The sequence below is a fragment of the Theobroma cacao genome, chromosome 8, assembly GCF_000208745.1.
Source record: "Theobroma cacao cultivar B97-61/B2 chromosome 8, Criollo_cocoa_genome_V2, whole genome shotgun sequence".
NCBI classification, from domain to species: domain Eukaryota; kingdom Viridiplantae; phylum Streptophyta; class Magnoliopsida; order Malvales; family Malvaceae; genus Theobroma; species Theobroma cacao.
In genome coordinates, this window is record NC_030857.1 from 6,532,818 (window position 1) to 6,550,297 (window position 17,480).

General features: G+C 35.3%; 1 protein-coding gene across 1 annotated transcript; it reads right to left on the reverse strand.

The window, feature by feature from the left end:
* LOC18592347 (protein transport protein Sec24-like At4g32640) lies at positions 652-16,924 on the reverse strand. Its single transcript, XM_007019021.2, has 25 exons — positions 16,661-16,924; positions 15,540-16,499; positions 12,713-12,949; positions 12,434-12,508; positions 12,157-12,255; positions 11,936-12,047; positions 11,319-11,446; positions 10,630-10,749; positions 9,327-9,407; positions 8,436-8,513; positions 8,200-8,292; positions 7,572-7,626; positions 7,372-7,448; positions 6,459-6,530; positions 6,221-6,304; positions 4,982-5,101; positions 4,798-4,866; positions 3,701-3,778; positions 3,445-3,583; positions 3,027-3,191; positions 2,691-2,836; positions 2,436-2,615; positions 1,701-1,789; positions 1,543-1,574; positions 652-1,158 (listed from the first exon to the last, which is right to left on the reverse strand). Exons 2-25 carry the CDS (start codon positions 16,407-16,409, stop codon positions 1,052-1,054), a joined length of 3,306 nt encoding a protein of 1,101 aa, XP_007019083.2. The 5' UTR covers positions 16,410-16,499; positions 16,661-16,924; the 3' UTR covers positions 652-1,051.

The following is a 17,480-nucleotide window of genomic DNA, read 5'->3' on the forward strand; positions in this document are numbered from 1 at the left end:
CAGTAGTTGGAAGCCATGGCAGTATGATGGAATCGGGTTTCTAGGTTTTGAGAAATGACGTATGTTGATTAGCGAGGAAACAGGTCTTTCAGGGACTTTGATGTCGGTTGGGAGCCAGAAAGCAACGAATCTTGAAAGCTTACTATTGAAATCTTACTGGACGTCCAAAGTCTGACTCCTTTTACATGAACCACTTCTCCTGTTGATTTCTTTGTTTCCTTTCACAAGTTTAACTTCGTATCCCGTTAGGGGTACACTTCTCAAAGCGTGTGGGGATTTGCATTTATAACCATTGATTCTCTAATCAATTCATTATATAAAATGCCACTCATAAGTACTCCTACTATTAATTCATTAACCAATTCCAATTGAACATAGAATACAGCAACAAGTCTTTCGTTTAAATATGCCTCGACTGCAGAAGCGGTCACTTTCACTTCTTTTTGCAGCCAAGGCATCATGATTTAAACATATAGAAGCCATTGCCAATGACTGTAATCGGGGAGAGAGACAAGCGAGAACACAGTACAAAACCTACTCTATTACAAGCATAATGTGTATTCATTTTCACCGCTCTTTTTAAGGTGTACTGCTTAGTTCTGCATAAAAATATGGGGGGAACAAAAATACAGGGATATACTCCAGAAGACGAGAAGCAAAAATCCAAATAGATATTTATTATTACTTCAACTGACCCCTGTATTATCAAGTTCACTACGACTACAAACCTCCCTTCAGCAAAACTTTGCGTTTCTAGAAATAAATAATTGATCGGGCTCCTAAAATTATGGAAATAAGATGTTTATATGCTGCTTTAATCTTCCAAGTGCATCACAAAAGTTGGATGATTACAACTTGTGAAACAAACTGAAGAAGCGTAAAACACTCATAAAACTTTCACTCAGAATTGCCGCTCGATATGTACAAGAAACTCAGAGTAGGAGGCCACTCAGATTCTTGTCATCTGACTTGAAACCCTTTTCTTTGTGCTCCATGCAATCCCAAATAAAAATCTCATACCTGTGAGCTGAACTGAGGCAGCTTGAAACTGTCATGACATTTTCATTTGAATTTGCCGATGAATATGTACAAGAAACTCAACATAAGAGGGGCCAATTGCATTCTTGTCTTCTACCATGCATGAGAAAAACAGCATTCCTGAAAATGTAACAATTAAATCATGAGAATGTTTTAACACAGTTGCTTTCTCTTTTTCTCTAAAATACAGAATTTACTCTAACAATAAAAAACCAGCAAGCATAGAAGCAATAGTCCAGAAACTATTTGCTTCATGCAGACACCCACAAAACACATAGTCTCTCTCTCTCCATGACACAGACTGAGAAAACTTTAAATGATGCAGGTTGACATAATTTTGGGGTAGGTTAAAATTATGTAAAACGGAAAGTGCACAAAAAAGAGAAAAAAGCCTATATCTATATAAGAAATAGAAATCCATGGCTATTTTGGTTGAACATTCCATACAGGTTTTTTTATCAAGCAGTATCATAGTTGCATAAGAGGGAAGTTCTATGTACTAACCTGATGGATCCCCCTTCCTGCACAATTTCAAGCTGCAAAAGAATAGAAAGATAAAATGTATTACATAGAGATATCTACTTCAATTTTCTGTAGAAGAGATGTAATAAACCTTTCTTTTAGAAATAAAGTAATGCTGAAAAAAGAACAATTATTCATACCGAAGGTAGGAACATCTTTGCTGCCGAATCGCATTTACTACATCATTGAACTTCTTGGATAATGGATTGTCATATTGCTGCATCACAAACTGAACATGCAGAAATATTTACAAAATGGCATGTCTTTAATTGGTAGGTGAAAGGGTCAAGACACAGAATAAAGCTGAAAAATATATTTTGAAAATAGGCACCACAAATTAAAGTTCTCATCCCTCATAATTTCTTTTTCTCCCCGCTTTTTCTTTCCTACATATTACAGTATATAACCCTAACAGGAGTCCTAACACTTGAAATGACTGTCATACTATTCAGTCATCCAGCACAAGACCTTTCAAGACTCTTCTCATCCAATTGGAAGAACACATACTCCATAAATGACCAAGGGAAATTCACACTATTAAATGGAAGGAAAAGGAAACTAAGCATGCAGAAAAAATCCCATCATACATGGAGTTTAAGAGCTAATTTGAATCAAAATAAGGGTGTGGTCGATATGAGATATGATGTGCCATTTGACCTTCTTTAAATTCATTGTTTAAAGAAATAGGGCAACAAAATCTCCATTTCTTGCTCATCTTGCAGCAGATACAAAACATGACAAGTCTGGAAAAAAAGGTTCAGGTACTCAACACTTTATTTGTGATTATTGGTCACAACTCACAAGTTGTTTCTTATAAATTAAACAGTTGATGATTTCAGTAGACTTACACACTTCAAAAAAGTAAAACAAAATACCTGAGTGGGGACTTCATCAACTGAGGTAAAGCCAAAAAGTTGTTGCAAAATACTTGAATCCACGGAGCTCCCAAAGTATATTAAAGCATCCTCACCATTCTCAAGAAGATAAATTCCATCATCGCTGATATGTTCACTAGAAAGTGGGATTATAGAAGGAAGAACAGACTCATCTCCTTCCTGTCCAACAAGAAGAAAATTGTCTGTTAGCACGGTTGAAACACTCTTGACTGTAAGCCAACTAGAAACTTTTACCTTCGAATTGAGACTGTGGATGGCAAACATTCTGGGATAAACCAGCGGGACTGCCAAAGGAGTAGAAAGGGAGGAAACATAATTGAACCAGAAGGAACGGTCATCTATTCTGCCATCATTTCGCAACCCTGTACTCTTGATTAATGCTGAAAATGAAGAAGACAACATTATCAACTGATGAAAAATAGTTCAATTTTTTCTTAGTAGAATGACCAAATTTCTGCCACAGAACTTGTCAAAATGGAAGAGACAATGAAATAAAGATTGAGGTTAACTCAAAAAATAAATAATATACAAAGAGGATAAGATACGGATTAATCTAGGAAACATATGTACCAAGGGTGTATAGAGGAAGAAGCTTAAGAGCCTCAGGGAGAATAAGCTGTCCAGATGATGATACTGTTGCGCAAAATTTACGATATGAAAGCAGAATGTTGATGCATAGATTTGTCACTTGTTCCCTCACTTGCACAAGCGGGCTTGTAGGAATTTCAGTAGCAGCTGCGTTCAAAATAAATTAGTAAGAAACAATACATGGTTCAGAATTCTTGCACATCAAAGTAATGATACCAAGAAGACAATTGCATGAAAAGCCTTCAGATAAAATAACCAAGAAACACCTCATCCATATGGAAAGGACAAATTCATAATTTGAAAAACAATGGGGAAGAGGGACATTTTCAAATCACAGTTTGATGCAGAGCAAACATGCCATGAGGGAAAACAACGATTAACAGAACCAGTGCTCAAATACCTTGCTTTAAGAAACATGCAAATTGAGTATCCAAGTCAGCAGCACGAAACAAATTGCTTAGCATATTTGTGCATGGCAAGGATAAGTTTGTGACTCGAATTCTTCTTTGGCCATAAACAGTGGTATAGAGAAGGGCACACTGGAAAATGAAAGCCAGAATGTTATAGAAGCATCAAAACTCTCAACTTCTCAATGCTAACAAATAATGTAGGAAGCATGATGAACATTAAAAATTCAGACACCATTAGATTAGTACCTGAAAAGCACATTCAGAACCATCTTGTAATTTGTCATCATGCTTTAAGGTTACCAATATACATTTGTCACAGTCAATCTGCATAACAGAGAGGATTGATCATGATTGAAACAAATTGATAGAGATAAAGCCCTCAAAATCTGCTCAGGCAAAACTTAACCATGTCAATAAACACTCTCAGCATTAAAACATGCCTAATTTCTTCAAGAAAAAATTTATACATAAAAGAAGCAAAGTTACCAAATTCACAAGTTACAAAATTATGGCTGACTAAAGCACACTAAATAATTCACATGTTGCTCCTACGCTTAATTTTTTCTACGAATTCAACACCTCAAAGTGGACATGGATTATGAAGATATAACTCTTCAAAAATAAGGAAAACTTAAACATACCCGTCAGCCACATAACCATGCCTGAAAATATCTGAAATCCAAGCATAGACTAAGCAAACCAAACATCCAAAAGCAGTTATACATCTCTTACAATAAGTCATCATCCATCTCCATAGCTCATTTATAGTGCAATTATACGATTGACTTAAATCACAACTAGGAGAAAATGTAAAATCTTTTCTCTATACAATACACAAAGTAAATCTATATTCACCAGGCAAGGAGTATTATATCCCGGATGTTTGATCTAGCATAATTTCTAACTCTTTCTTCCTTTATTAAAGACTCATTGGTATCATTTCAAAGACCTGGGAGAATGTAACCAATATTATAGTAATAAATTCTTCAACACATTAATACACAAAATCAATCTATATGCACCAGGCAAGGAGCATTATATCCCAGATGTTTGATCTAGCATTTTTTCTAACTCTTTCTTCCTTTTTCTCCTCTTCTTTTTTTGTTTAGCTGGGGTTAGCCAATCATGCAACTTGTGTTCAAAGCTAAACATTGTGTAGTAAATAATAACCATTTTGAAGCTTATACTTTCCTAAGGTTAACCAAACAGTGTCACCAGTTATGGTTCCAACTTTTCAATCATGCTTTAAGTGATAAAAAATAACCAAAATAATTTGTAGTACAGAAGCTAAAAAACATTAATGAGAAATATAAGACCAAGTATTTTTCAAAAAGAGCACAAACCCCAGGTAGGTCAATGTCAGTTGGAATGCGTTTGCAAAAGTTTCCAGAGTAATCTTGAACTTGAATACCCTACAAGTATTTAAAGGGGGAAAAGATTAAAATACGGTTAAATTACCATCATAATAAGATGAGGTCAATTATCAATATTTCACTAATGAAACAGAGCAAAATCAGATAACATTACCTGACTGCATCTCACACGCATGACAGCCTCAAAACCTTGGGGCCTAGTGATGTTCCATCTAAGGTCATTGTAGAGCTTCGCAGGATCAGATACAGCAGAGAAGGGGTAATAATAATACACCTGAAATTTAGAGTTGAAATTGTTGAAACATGAGTCTTACACTCAAGAAACAACTGCACAGATTTGTTGGTGAATAAACAAATACATTAAAATATAGAGTCAGGCTCTCAAGTATCACCAATGCATGCATCAGGCTTGAGTTATTTTATTGAGTTAGAACTCTGCTGAGGACAGTCAACAAGCATGTGGAGGATGAGAACATCAAGTTCATTAACACTGACAACGGAGTAACACAGTTTATCACAAAAGAAAAGAATTAAGTAAAGATAACTTGTTATCTAACAAAGAAAGGAGGTTGTCGCTCAACTATCATTTCTTTTACCATACCCTATAAACTTGGGAAGCATCTCATCCATAGTTTAGCACATGAAACTCAGTATGACCCAATCCCCATATAGAAATTATTTGGATGTGGTAGTGGAGATTCCAAAAGTTAAGAGTCCAAAAGAAAAGTATAGAAAGATCAGAAATCAAGCCTGTTCTGACTTAAGCAACAAACTTGCATCAATAACCTGACTAAAGTATTAAGAGGTCCCAATAAGCACTGACATACTAAGAAATATTGAAGGGCTATCAAATGGAAAATTTTTAAGTACCCAGCCAACGTGCAAGGCTTGCAACTAGTGCACTTTGCAAACTTGAAAACATTTTTTCAAACATGATGGCTCCCTTAAATTTGATTAATGATGAACAGGAATATGAGCATAGCTACACACTTTGGCTCACAAAAGTAACTTTGGTGAATGGATGACTTGTGATAGAAAAGTACTCGCTTCATATACATTGAATATGCTGTTTGACATTTTAAACCAATTTGGTCTCAACATTTTCATATTAAAAATTTTATAATTTTAAATCACAAGAATTATTCTCAAAAGCTTGAATCTTAAAGAGGAAGGTGCACAACAATTTTCAATGCTTTATAACTTTAAATTAGAGAAACTTAAAAATTAAATTGAGAAAATAATGCAGATGGAAATTCCATTTGGAGCAGAGAGTAACAAACAACTTGTACTTCACCATTTCTATTCAAGTTAAGCATGGGTGTTAGAAGATAACAATTTGTATTAAATTATCATGCAGTGAAACAGGAAAAACCAAGGTAAACACAGTTAATACCTGGCCTCCAGTTGTTCTAGGGATGACAGAAATGGAAGCAATGTCTACATATGTCTGAGTAGTGACAAATACGTCAACACAGACCTGTTACATGTTCCAATATAAAGAGCATGGTCAGAAAAATCAGTCATAGCCACAGATACATGTAACCAGCAAAAATTTCAGCAAGCATTCATCAGACAATTTTTTTATCATATTACAATGATATCAAGGACAAAAGAAATCACTCAAAGTTTACCTGATACTCAGCAAACTCAATTGCCATTGTCTTGAGAATTTTGTCAGCAGGTTGCAGTAATTTATGCGCCTCCTAATCAAACAGAAAGTTAAAGAATTTCAATACAGAAGCACAATTTTATCTTCTATTGAATAAAAAGTAGTTCATGCTTAGCTTTAAACTATTCTGAATTTCGTCATACAAACAAATAAACCACTGGAGATGCAACATGAAAGAGCAGAAAAATAAGATAATCATATTTGAAATGCCGATAAATAGCCAGTAAATACATTTTATGAATAGTTATGGATAAAAGTTTTTTGTCTTTTTCTCTTCTCAGAAGGGGACAAACACCCACTGTCAAGTGAAAGTCACAAGTCCACTATAATGATATTAATCTGAGATAACCATATTTAAGTACAATCAATAACCACTCCCAAAAGGGCCTAACCCTTGAAAGCCACCAATTATAGAAAAGATACAGGAATTAAAAGTCAAGTCAGTAGCCTTGCAACAATATCACTTTTCGGTTAATAAAACTTGAATATGTGCCAATCACAATATTTAAAAGAAGATTATCAATATCTTCATCTAGAACAGAGAAGCATTTCTGCTAATAAATCAGAAAACAGATATATCAGGTTACAATAAATAAATTTAACATGTGGTAACTACCCCGATCTTCTGAATGCACGAAAGAATCAATTTGCAAATTCTAAACAAATAAAGTAGGTTTCAGAGATGACATGTAACAGTCATAACTTAGAAGTCAGACAAACAAGCAGAGGTTCACATTTTCAGCTCTAAGTTTGAAGGGATAACCACATCTCCATCTAAAAGAACAACTATTCCATGCAACCAAAATGAAATTCTGCATTATAATTCAAATAAAAGCAGACATAGAGAGGAAACAATTTAAGAAGAACATGCAAACCTTTTCACCAGCAGAGATGTTAGTTCTCCCTTCCGCCTCCCTAGAAGAAAGAGCACCAATGCCAACTGATGGCAAGACTGTCAGACAAAATTATACGTTCATCAGAGAACTGTGGAAAATGATATGGTAACTTTATGGTATAAGAACCGTATGATACACATGTTAAAACATGCAAACGTTGTATAGGTATACAAGCTTGCCTGACTGAAATACTAGAAGCTTCCCCCCAGTACTTTTCATGGCCAAGAATGCAGCCTGAAATATAAACAGGCTAGTGAGATATCAACATCTACACCTAAATATAGAGCAATGGCTATACATCCTAAATTATCACCAGGCATTATTAACTTTCCACGTAACCATAAAAGTCTAATTTTGATCAGTCTGACACCTTTCAAATACCAACCAGCAGCAAAAAACCTCAAAACAAGCTAAAGTAACAATCATAATCTGTTTAAGAAGCAAAGGTTAAGTTTCTTGCCTTTCAAACCTTGATGGTGTATATTCAAAACTATAAACTAATGTACTTGCTTAATTAGGAAAGAAATTAACCCAGGAAAAACGCCCTGTGGTTCTAGATGGTATAGAATTGCAGAATTCATTTAACTTGCTAGACAAATTGGAAAGCATACACATATCCCATTGCCACCCAGTGCTATCTCAGGCGGTAGGATCAGAGGGAATTTGCACATACTGTATGGATCATAGGTTTGAGCCCTAGTGATCCCTTCTGGTATCAGAAAAACATATCACACCCCATAAATGATTGCAATCTACAAACCCAAGAATTGCTCTGTTAATTTATAATAAAACCTTGTAATGGCTTACCTTGATTGCAGCACCAAAACATGACTCAGCAGTTTTACTACTCTGAAACATTGTTGGGATGTTTTCAAGCAATAGCTCTAAGTGCTGGCGACACTGAATCCTCGGAACAAAAAACAACCATAGTTACCATAAAGTGTTTGTGAAATCTAAAGATGACATCATAGCATCAACCACTGTTAAATTCTCAACTTACAAACTTCAACATATACATAAAGGCCCAGAAATAAAGAACTAACCTCAGAAAGCTGAACAATAACATCTGTCTGAAGAGGGGTATAGACATCTTGTATGTCAGGAACGATAAGCATCAATGGCTGCAATTAAGACAGGAAAATCAGCTGATTTCAAGAGGTTCTTCAGTAGATTAAATCAGAGAAAAATATCATGTAAAATAAAGTTCAAAGTTTTTAGTAATCAATAAAATGGAAAACTGACACATTTACACTCCTGTGCATACTCGAAACAAAAATCTCAACTTTCAGAGACAGAGAAAGCTCATGAAGGAAGAGGGATATGGCCTCCTCAAAATACTGCAAAGGTTAACAAAACCTTGTCAACCCAACCCCCTCACTCTCCGCCAAGAAATGAAAACACAAACATGTTAGAGGCATTGTTGGCAGCATTTTTGTGTCTATGCCTCCTCACCCCCCAGCAGGGGGATTTTGAGATGATAAGGGACATGTTACTGTCATGGTCTTTAATATTAAAATGAGAAAACACCATTTTTACAATTTAACCACCTTTAAATGCTAATTAAACCACTCTGCTATTGACCCTCGATCCATCATTCTTCACCAATTAAATCTCATTTTAAACACATACAAGAACCATCCTAACCTCAAGCTGCCACATCAAAACCACATTTCTGCCATCCTGTGTCACCAAATCCAAGTTTCCAGCATGGAGCCCAGTCCAGAATGTGTTCAATTTACCATAATGTCATCAATGCCACTAATAGCAAAAAGAATTCTTGAAACCTCTTAAAAAATTATCAGAATTCTTCTATGCATCATTACTGCCAAATTGACTTCTCTTGCGCAAATATAAAGCATCCCACATGATGAACAGGAGCCAAAAAGAAGGGAATCTTGGAACGAGTGGAGGGAACACTTGCAACTAATACTGACCTGTTGTAGTGCCCGTTTTAAATTATAAAAATGGATTGTTGAGTCAAATGTTGCCATTCCCACCAGAGTTCGAGGACCTTCCTGCAACAAGCAATTAACACATCAACCAACTGAATTGTCATTGCCTTGTATGAGTTTTAAGTTAAAACTAATTGGACAGGATGGGGAAGAAAGATGCAAAACCATGTATCAACCTCCAACTCAATTAACAGTAACAGACATCCAACAACTAAGGACGAAAAAGAAGTTTAAGACTTGCATTATCTTTTATAATGCATTTCAAAGGAAAATTAATTTCTTCCTAGCAATGCCTGAAATTCATCAAGACTTGTTTTGGCTAAAATTACACAATGCCATGAGATTACACTCTATGGAAAACGTTTCTGACACCAAGTTTAACAATTTTCTCACGAAACAAAAAATTGAAACTAATTACATTCTAAGCACATTGAAAAGCCCACGTTATGATTTTCTTACAGTTGGATGATAAAACCAGAATGAGCTTTCACCTAAAAGTCATTAAAACAGATTTGAAGTGCAGGATCTAATACTGACCAAATTAATAATAAGTATTAGCTTTTCAACCAAATCATACACACCTTACACTAAAGCTAAAAACCTCAACTGCCAACACCTAAACTGACTTAAATGTTCATGTTGTGCCATTGACACTTCACAAACTCTATTTTGTTACTACAACAAGAATTTACATTTCAAATTTTTTATTAATGCACAAACAACTTACTTTCAAGAGAACAAAGAAATGCAGTACACACAGAATTCTGCATCAACAACCGTAATTCTAGAACCTCCTATCAGACTAACAAAAACTAATAATTGGATCAGAGGGAGATGTGCATTTTGTGACTACCTTGCAACTAAAGAAAATACACCTTAGTTCTCTTTTTTCTAGGAAAAGTTGTGATCCAGATCTTAGCATTGAGATGCAATCATGTCTATGAAAATGCATACATCAAAATAAGGCTCATGATACATCATAACAAGAAAATGACTCACACTCACGATGCATTCTAATGATGGAAACAAAAAGTACAGAAACCCATCTATTTAGAATTAAACAGGCAACAGTTGATGCACACAAATTCGGTACATTGATTTAAAACTCTTTTGCAATTAATTATTAAAGAAAAATAATATATCAAAACACAAATTATGATCTTCCCAGTATAATCTACTGATACAATGCAGGGAGAAAAATAGGGGAAAAAAGGCAACCATATCAATAAATTAAAACAAAAAAGAACCAAACACCACCCATTCTAGAAATTGACATGAAACTCACAGGAAGATCAGAAATAACTTGATTAATCGCACTGCAAGCTGCAGCAGTTGCACCTGTCTGTACGGCATTCATGGATACATCAATTAGGAAAAAGTACACAGCTGGCATTGGATCACGGACCTGGAAATAAGAAATTCAGTGCAAAAGAATGATTTATCTTCTGAACCAATTTAAGAAAAGAGAGAAACACCATTGATGAAAGATGAAAAAGGAATGAACTCAAAAGCCCTAGGTGAACCCCTGGCCACAACAATTTTAAATAACACCAAATGTTAGCATGATTTTTGAACTGTTTAAATTTACTTCTTTTTTGTTAACCTTTTTTATTTGTTGGCTTATGTTAATCTTCTGGATGTTACTCCTGGAATGTGGGATCTGTCAAAGCTGTTAAGGAAAGATCCAGTATCTCAACTCCTTCGCAACAGTATGGCACTCAATCAGGTAGAGAGAGGCAAAAGATACATCTGCCTGCTAGGAACTAGTTTGACATTGAGTTGAGTTGGATACAGGCATATCATCTTTGTTATGCTTTAATAATGTTTACTAATAACTTCATTTATACATGATCCAAAGATTTTCACATTCATGATACAATTTACTACTAAAGCATTTAATAAATAAAAGAGAATCAAGTAGAAATTTAGAAGTTAATTGATTTAAAATTTACAAAGTTATAAATTTTAACAAACCATGTACTCTTTTGAAGCAACAAATTCAACTGTTCCTCTACACAGCTCAGGCCTCTCATCAGCATCTCTACGCCTACCATCAGGACCTAGGTTGCAATGGTAGTCACGAGGAGTATCATCGGTAAACCCTGCAAGAAAATGGCACAATCAGTGACATTGCCACCTTACTACATTACAGCAACACAACCAGAGAGCAAAGTAAGACAAGATTGATGTCTGTGGTCATGGTATTTATCTGATATACAAGAGGAATTTTTTGTATGAAAAAAATTATACAGGAGATGTTAACTTGATAAACTGCAACAACCTGGGAATAGAAGCATAAAATTGTATAGGCTAAGGAACCCTTTAGCTTACAACTAAGGCACTCGTAGATTATTATCACATTTAAATCATAAATGGTGGTTCAAACTGCTTCAAAAAAAAGAGCCCTCCAAATAGTAATAAGGACCCAATCCCATGTTTAGCTCCCAAGGTGTAAGCACAGCTAATCAATGTGTTTTGACAGCAATGAAACACAAATGCAAAACAAAATGGCATGAATATAAGCATACACTAAAAACCACAAGATGATGCTAAATGTATGAGATGAACACAGAAAGATAATTAATACTGACCACATAAATTGCAGATAAACTTCCTTCCCTGATCAATGAATTTCATGAAAGGATTTATGTAACCTTTGCAACGAGAACATCGGACAGGACCACTTTCCCCAAAATCCACAACCTATAGCAAGAAATGTCCACAATATAATGAGTAAATGCAATTTTCAAAATCCATTGAGGACCTGACAGATTGGATAGCAAGCTAGAAGAACAAGTTGATCGTGCATTACTTGAATAGGATCCTCTGACGGATGAGGAAGGGCCATAGGCTGGACCAGCAAAGCCAACTGCATTGCTGAGGTTGTCAAAAGGTCAGCTGTGCATGGGATCTGTTATATGAAAAATAAATAAATAAGTACGGAAAACATCACAATGAGTACTGCTTGTATAATTGCAGTGCAAACTTCATTAAAGTATAAGAAATGTTTTCTTTTTTGGGAAATGCAAAGTATAAGCAATTATAAAGTACTGAAAAGGGCCACAATTAATTTATATAGTTTGTTATACCTGATTGATGGTGCATCTCATGTAACGAGGACTACAATTCCCAGTGTCTCTGACAATGTAATCACTTGTCGCAGGCTTCAAAAGATTACAAGTGATCAGGAGAAGAAACAATAAATAAAATGCAGCTATACAAAAATGCTGTTATTGCAGTATGCATACATGACAACATAGTAAAAGAACAGGAGAAGCCAACCACAAGAAGGATGAGCCTAAACTTAAAAAAGATCAAAGGAATAGCCAAATTAGCAAATCCCAGGGTGAAACAATCAGAGACTATACCGGAGGAGGATTTGCCGAGTTGCCTTGACGAGTTTCATACACAATTGGTGAGGAACTTGGAATAGGCCTTGGAATCTGATTAGGATCAATCTTTGATGGCCCAGACAGAGGCGCTCCAGGTTGGCCCATGGCAGGTGGAATAGTAGTCATAGCTTGATTTGGTAGTTGTTGTGGCATTCCAAACATTCTTGGAGGTTGTGCTTGTGTAGAGCCAGGAATAAGAGGAGGTTGGATTCCCTAAAGCAATTCAAAACATTCAGAATCCAAATTATTGATGTAAGTAGACAAAATGCAAAAGCCACTTGAACCAAACCACACAATCATGTACTTTAAAATTTTCGGCACCTCACATACAAGGCCTTAAAATTGTTTCCAATTCTATCACAACTTTACAAAACCTGAACCAAAGGCTTGATAAAATATCCATCAAGACCAAGTCATATGCCAATTGATCAACTTCAACCCAATTAAGTGTTTGTTTGGCCTGACTTTTTTTCAGCTTATCCACCTCTTAAAAGCAAAAGCCAGGCCAAACAAGAATTTGGAGAAGCTCTTAAAAAAATAAGCAGCTTTTTTTTAAAGAATAAAAATTTGAAAAAGAGAGCTTTTGAAAAAGCTCTAGAGAGGAGCTTTCTCCCCTTTTTTAAAAACACGCCTCTTTTTTAGGAGAATTTTTCTTTTTGTTTCAAAAATGTCCTCATCTATTAAAAATAATTCCAACATTATCTGTTTTCACTTTTATATGATTTATTATTAATTATAAATTTTATGTTATATAAAAATACTTTTTAAACTTTTTATAAATAAAAAAATAAAGTTAACTTTTGTCCATTATGAACAAAAGAATTTGTGATTAATAGAAAATTATATATTAAATACCCTTTATGGTAAATTTAATCAAAATTAGAACTTATATAAACTATTTTGTCAAACAACTTATTTATAAAAAAAAACTTATAAAAGTAAATTTATCAAACAGATTTAGCTTAATTTTAAAAGCTATTATTTTTCATAAGAGATCCATAATAGCTTTAAGCTTAAAAAAAGCTAGGCCAAACAGGCTCTAAAGTTCAATAACCACCTAAGTTTTGTGTGCACATATGATCAGGAATTCAAAATAGACAGTAAAAGAATTGATATTCTGCACAATTTAACATTCAGCAATTGACCACAGATGCATCCAAGCATTTGGCTCAATGGTCAGTGCATGTCTCCCCCTGCTCAAATAGTGGGTTCGAATCCTCCTTCCCCAAATCCAAACCAAAAAAAAAAAAGGATACATGCAGAGATATAAGATCTGTGAATTAGGTTTCAAACTAACATAAAGGGCTAAATGAGTATCAGCTAATGCTTGACACAGTTAAAACCTAGCAATAGGGGCAACCAAGTATAAAGGTGGTGAGGTAAGAGTGATAGCATTTCGGAGACTAGATATTTGGTAGCACCTTGGAAGTCACATGGTAAATCTATTGCTCCTAAAACATCTAATTGGTGGGAATGAAAGATAGTTCTCTTTAAATTACACAATAAAGCAGGTGTTTTTTATCTTTCAAATTAAGTGCCAAACAACAGATGATCTTAAAACCATATGACCAATAAAACAATGGATATCTTCAGAAAAGAAGAGGATGTTACCAATGGTTTTAAGAAAACATTTAGTCAAACAACCAACTATTTTTGCATTGATAAGCCAAACATGCCATCCCGTTCCTTTCCATTCAATAAATCATACAAAGGCCATGGATTTGACATTCTTAACAATTTAACATTAGAAAGAGAAAGGTTGAACAACATAGCCATAAACTGCAAAGCAATTTTCAAGGCATAAATGATTTAATTTAATAAAAGCAAAGAACATCTGAATTTTCATTTTTTTTCCATTATAGGTTTACTAAAACGTTTCTACATTTCTCAATTCCTTAACGTTTTTTTCGGATTATGATGAAGGCAATGGAAGGGAAGAGACCAAAGGAGGAGGGGAACCCTATCTCAATTTGAAAAACACTTTAACAGAGGGGGAGACTTTGAAAGGATATATATCTGCTCCAAACCCTATTTTTTTTATACCCTTCAAATTGGGAGGATTTGGAGAGAAAGAATTCCTCAATAAAATATTTTCATCGTAAGAAACAAAGTTTATCATTTCTTTTTAACTTATAAATGGCTTAATTTTACAAAAACTATAAAACAGAATAATTTTCCTTTACACTCTTTAACCAAACAAAATTTGTAACACAACCTTTCTTTCCTTTCCCTCTTTCTTTTTTAGCAAGCCAAACAAGCAAAATTATTCCTTTACTTACCCTCATCCCCTCTCCCTCCATTTTCTCTCCTTTCCTCCCCCTCCTAGATCCCAAACACTGTATTAGTACATTTTGATACTTACATGCCAACTCAAACACATAACATCTGCATACAAGCATTAGATCTTTTTCTGTTCAGCTAACAATTTGCGGGGTGAGGAGGGAAGAGTAATAGAACCTAGCTCTATAAGCTAACATGTGCAACAACTATTGGACCAAACATAAATGACATTAGACACAATTTACAGTAAATACTAAAGTATAAAATTTATGTTCCTAGATTGATCATTTACAGATACTCAATAATGCCAAAAATTCTAAAACAACATCAAACAGGTGCACACAAATATTCCATTTTCTAAATTGTATAAATAAAAGGAAGTCAATCAAAACTTTCCACGCCTAATGTAGGTTGCTAAAAGACCAGCTCAAAAACAACATAATCAATGATAAAATCCTATTGAATATAGTTCTTTATTGGAAGAATCTTAAAAGCATAATATGGTAAAGAGTTTTGAGCTAACCTGCTGGGGCTGCATCGGCCATGTCTGTGGTCCATAAGGAGAACCTGGAGGTGGTGGTCTAGCCTGAGGCACAGCTGGAAATGGTGATGCTGAAGCCACCGGGGGAGCAGGTGGAGCACTAACAGCTGGACTTCCCAAAACAGAACGCATGGTTGGAGCCTGAGCAGGAGCCCTAGCCGACATCATAGTTGGTGGAGGTCCAACAGGAGGTTGTGAAATACTTGCAGCAGGAGGAAATCGGGGTGCCCCAGGCAAAGCTCCTGAACCAATCACTGGTGGCCCATTACTCAAAGGACCACCAGATGCACTTGACGGGGGCACAGCTGGACCACCAGTCAAAGGTGACAATGATGCAAAAGGACTTGGGCGAGCACCTGGCGGTGGTGGTGCAACTGCAGCATTAGGTACACCTGAAGATGGGAAACCACTAGAAGGTAGAACCGCACCACCTATGGAAGAAGACAAGGAAGAAGGAGGTGGTCTAGAGACAAAAGGGGATGGGTGACTAACAGGCGGACCAATGGGTCTCCCTGGGGGTACATTTGCAGGTAATGTAGATTGCTGTGGTCCAGTAGTAGGCACTGCAGGTCTTCCCATGACACCAGGTGGTGGGCCAGGCCGTGACATTGGCGGGGAGGCGATGGGAAATCCAGCAGAAACTGCAGATTGAGGGAATGGTGGTTGTTGACCAAAAGGGGAAGGCCTAGGACCCGAATTGGGCATCGAAGGTGGCCGATTCAGGTTCATATTATGCAAATTATCGGCTAAAGAATTGGGATTGGTTTGATAATTAGGGTTAAAATTAGGTGGTGGTGGTTGCTGTGCATTAGCGCTGGGTCTAGGTGCCCCTGGAGGCACAGGAGCTGCCATAATTTAATCAAAGAAAATTCCAATTCCCTCTATACTTTCCCAAAGTCAGTATCCCTTTTGTCTATATATTTTAAACAACAGGATCAAAACCTACACAAACCAGAAAAACAAATCAATAATTTTTAAATAATTCTTTAAAAAAAACCTACAGAAACGATCGCAAATTAACATTAAAAAAAAACATAAACTAAGATCGAATAAAATAAAAGAAAATGAAATAAAATTTCGAAGATAAAAAATAAATTAAGTACCTGAGATCAGAAAGAAATGAAAGGTCGGATCTGCTGAATTAAGGAGATAATAAAGTTCAGATCTGAAGGATGGTGATCATGAAGTAGGGTTTTAGAAAGAGAGATCGGTGAAATTAGGGCTTTTATGGAGGGAAAGATCGATCGAAGCTTGGGATTTGGAAACGGATCGGAGAAGGAAAGAAAGAGAAAGCGGGGGCGGGTATTTTAACGTCAGCGGAAAGGAGACAAAATTGTAAATCCGAAATGCGAAAAGTGTAAAGATGAAAAAGGCTTCTAAATGCGGACGTGTAATTAGCCTAAGAATATTTATTTGTCTGAAAAAAAAAAAAAAGAAACGGCACTCAGGTGTGAATACGACTTTAATTTATTTCCCTTCTCTTTTTATCATTGATAGAGTCACAGCCGTTGGATTTACTAATTTTTCTTTTTTTTCTTATTTGGATTTCATTATTCCTCTAAATATTTTAATTTTATATATTTAATAAAGATCCATACATTAACATTCCTTAAAATTTATGTTCTCATGAACTCTATCAAAGCAAATTTTTTGAATAAATGAGGATATATTTGTACCAAAGTACACTTCACTTTTATCTCTACCTATTTAAAAACTAAGACCCCAAGTCCAAAAAGTATATGTTTTCTTTCCTTTTTTATTATTTTTATAATCAAATAAAGAATGAAAAAGTAGTTTGTAGATAAGTTCTTTTTGATAAAGAGAGATAATGTTGCAAAAAAATAGAGTGAGAAAAAGATGGAGTAGTCTTTGAAGTGTTAAATACTTATGATAGGAGGTGAGAGATAAAATTTAAGGAATAAG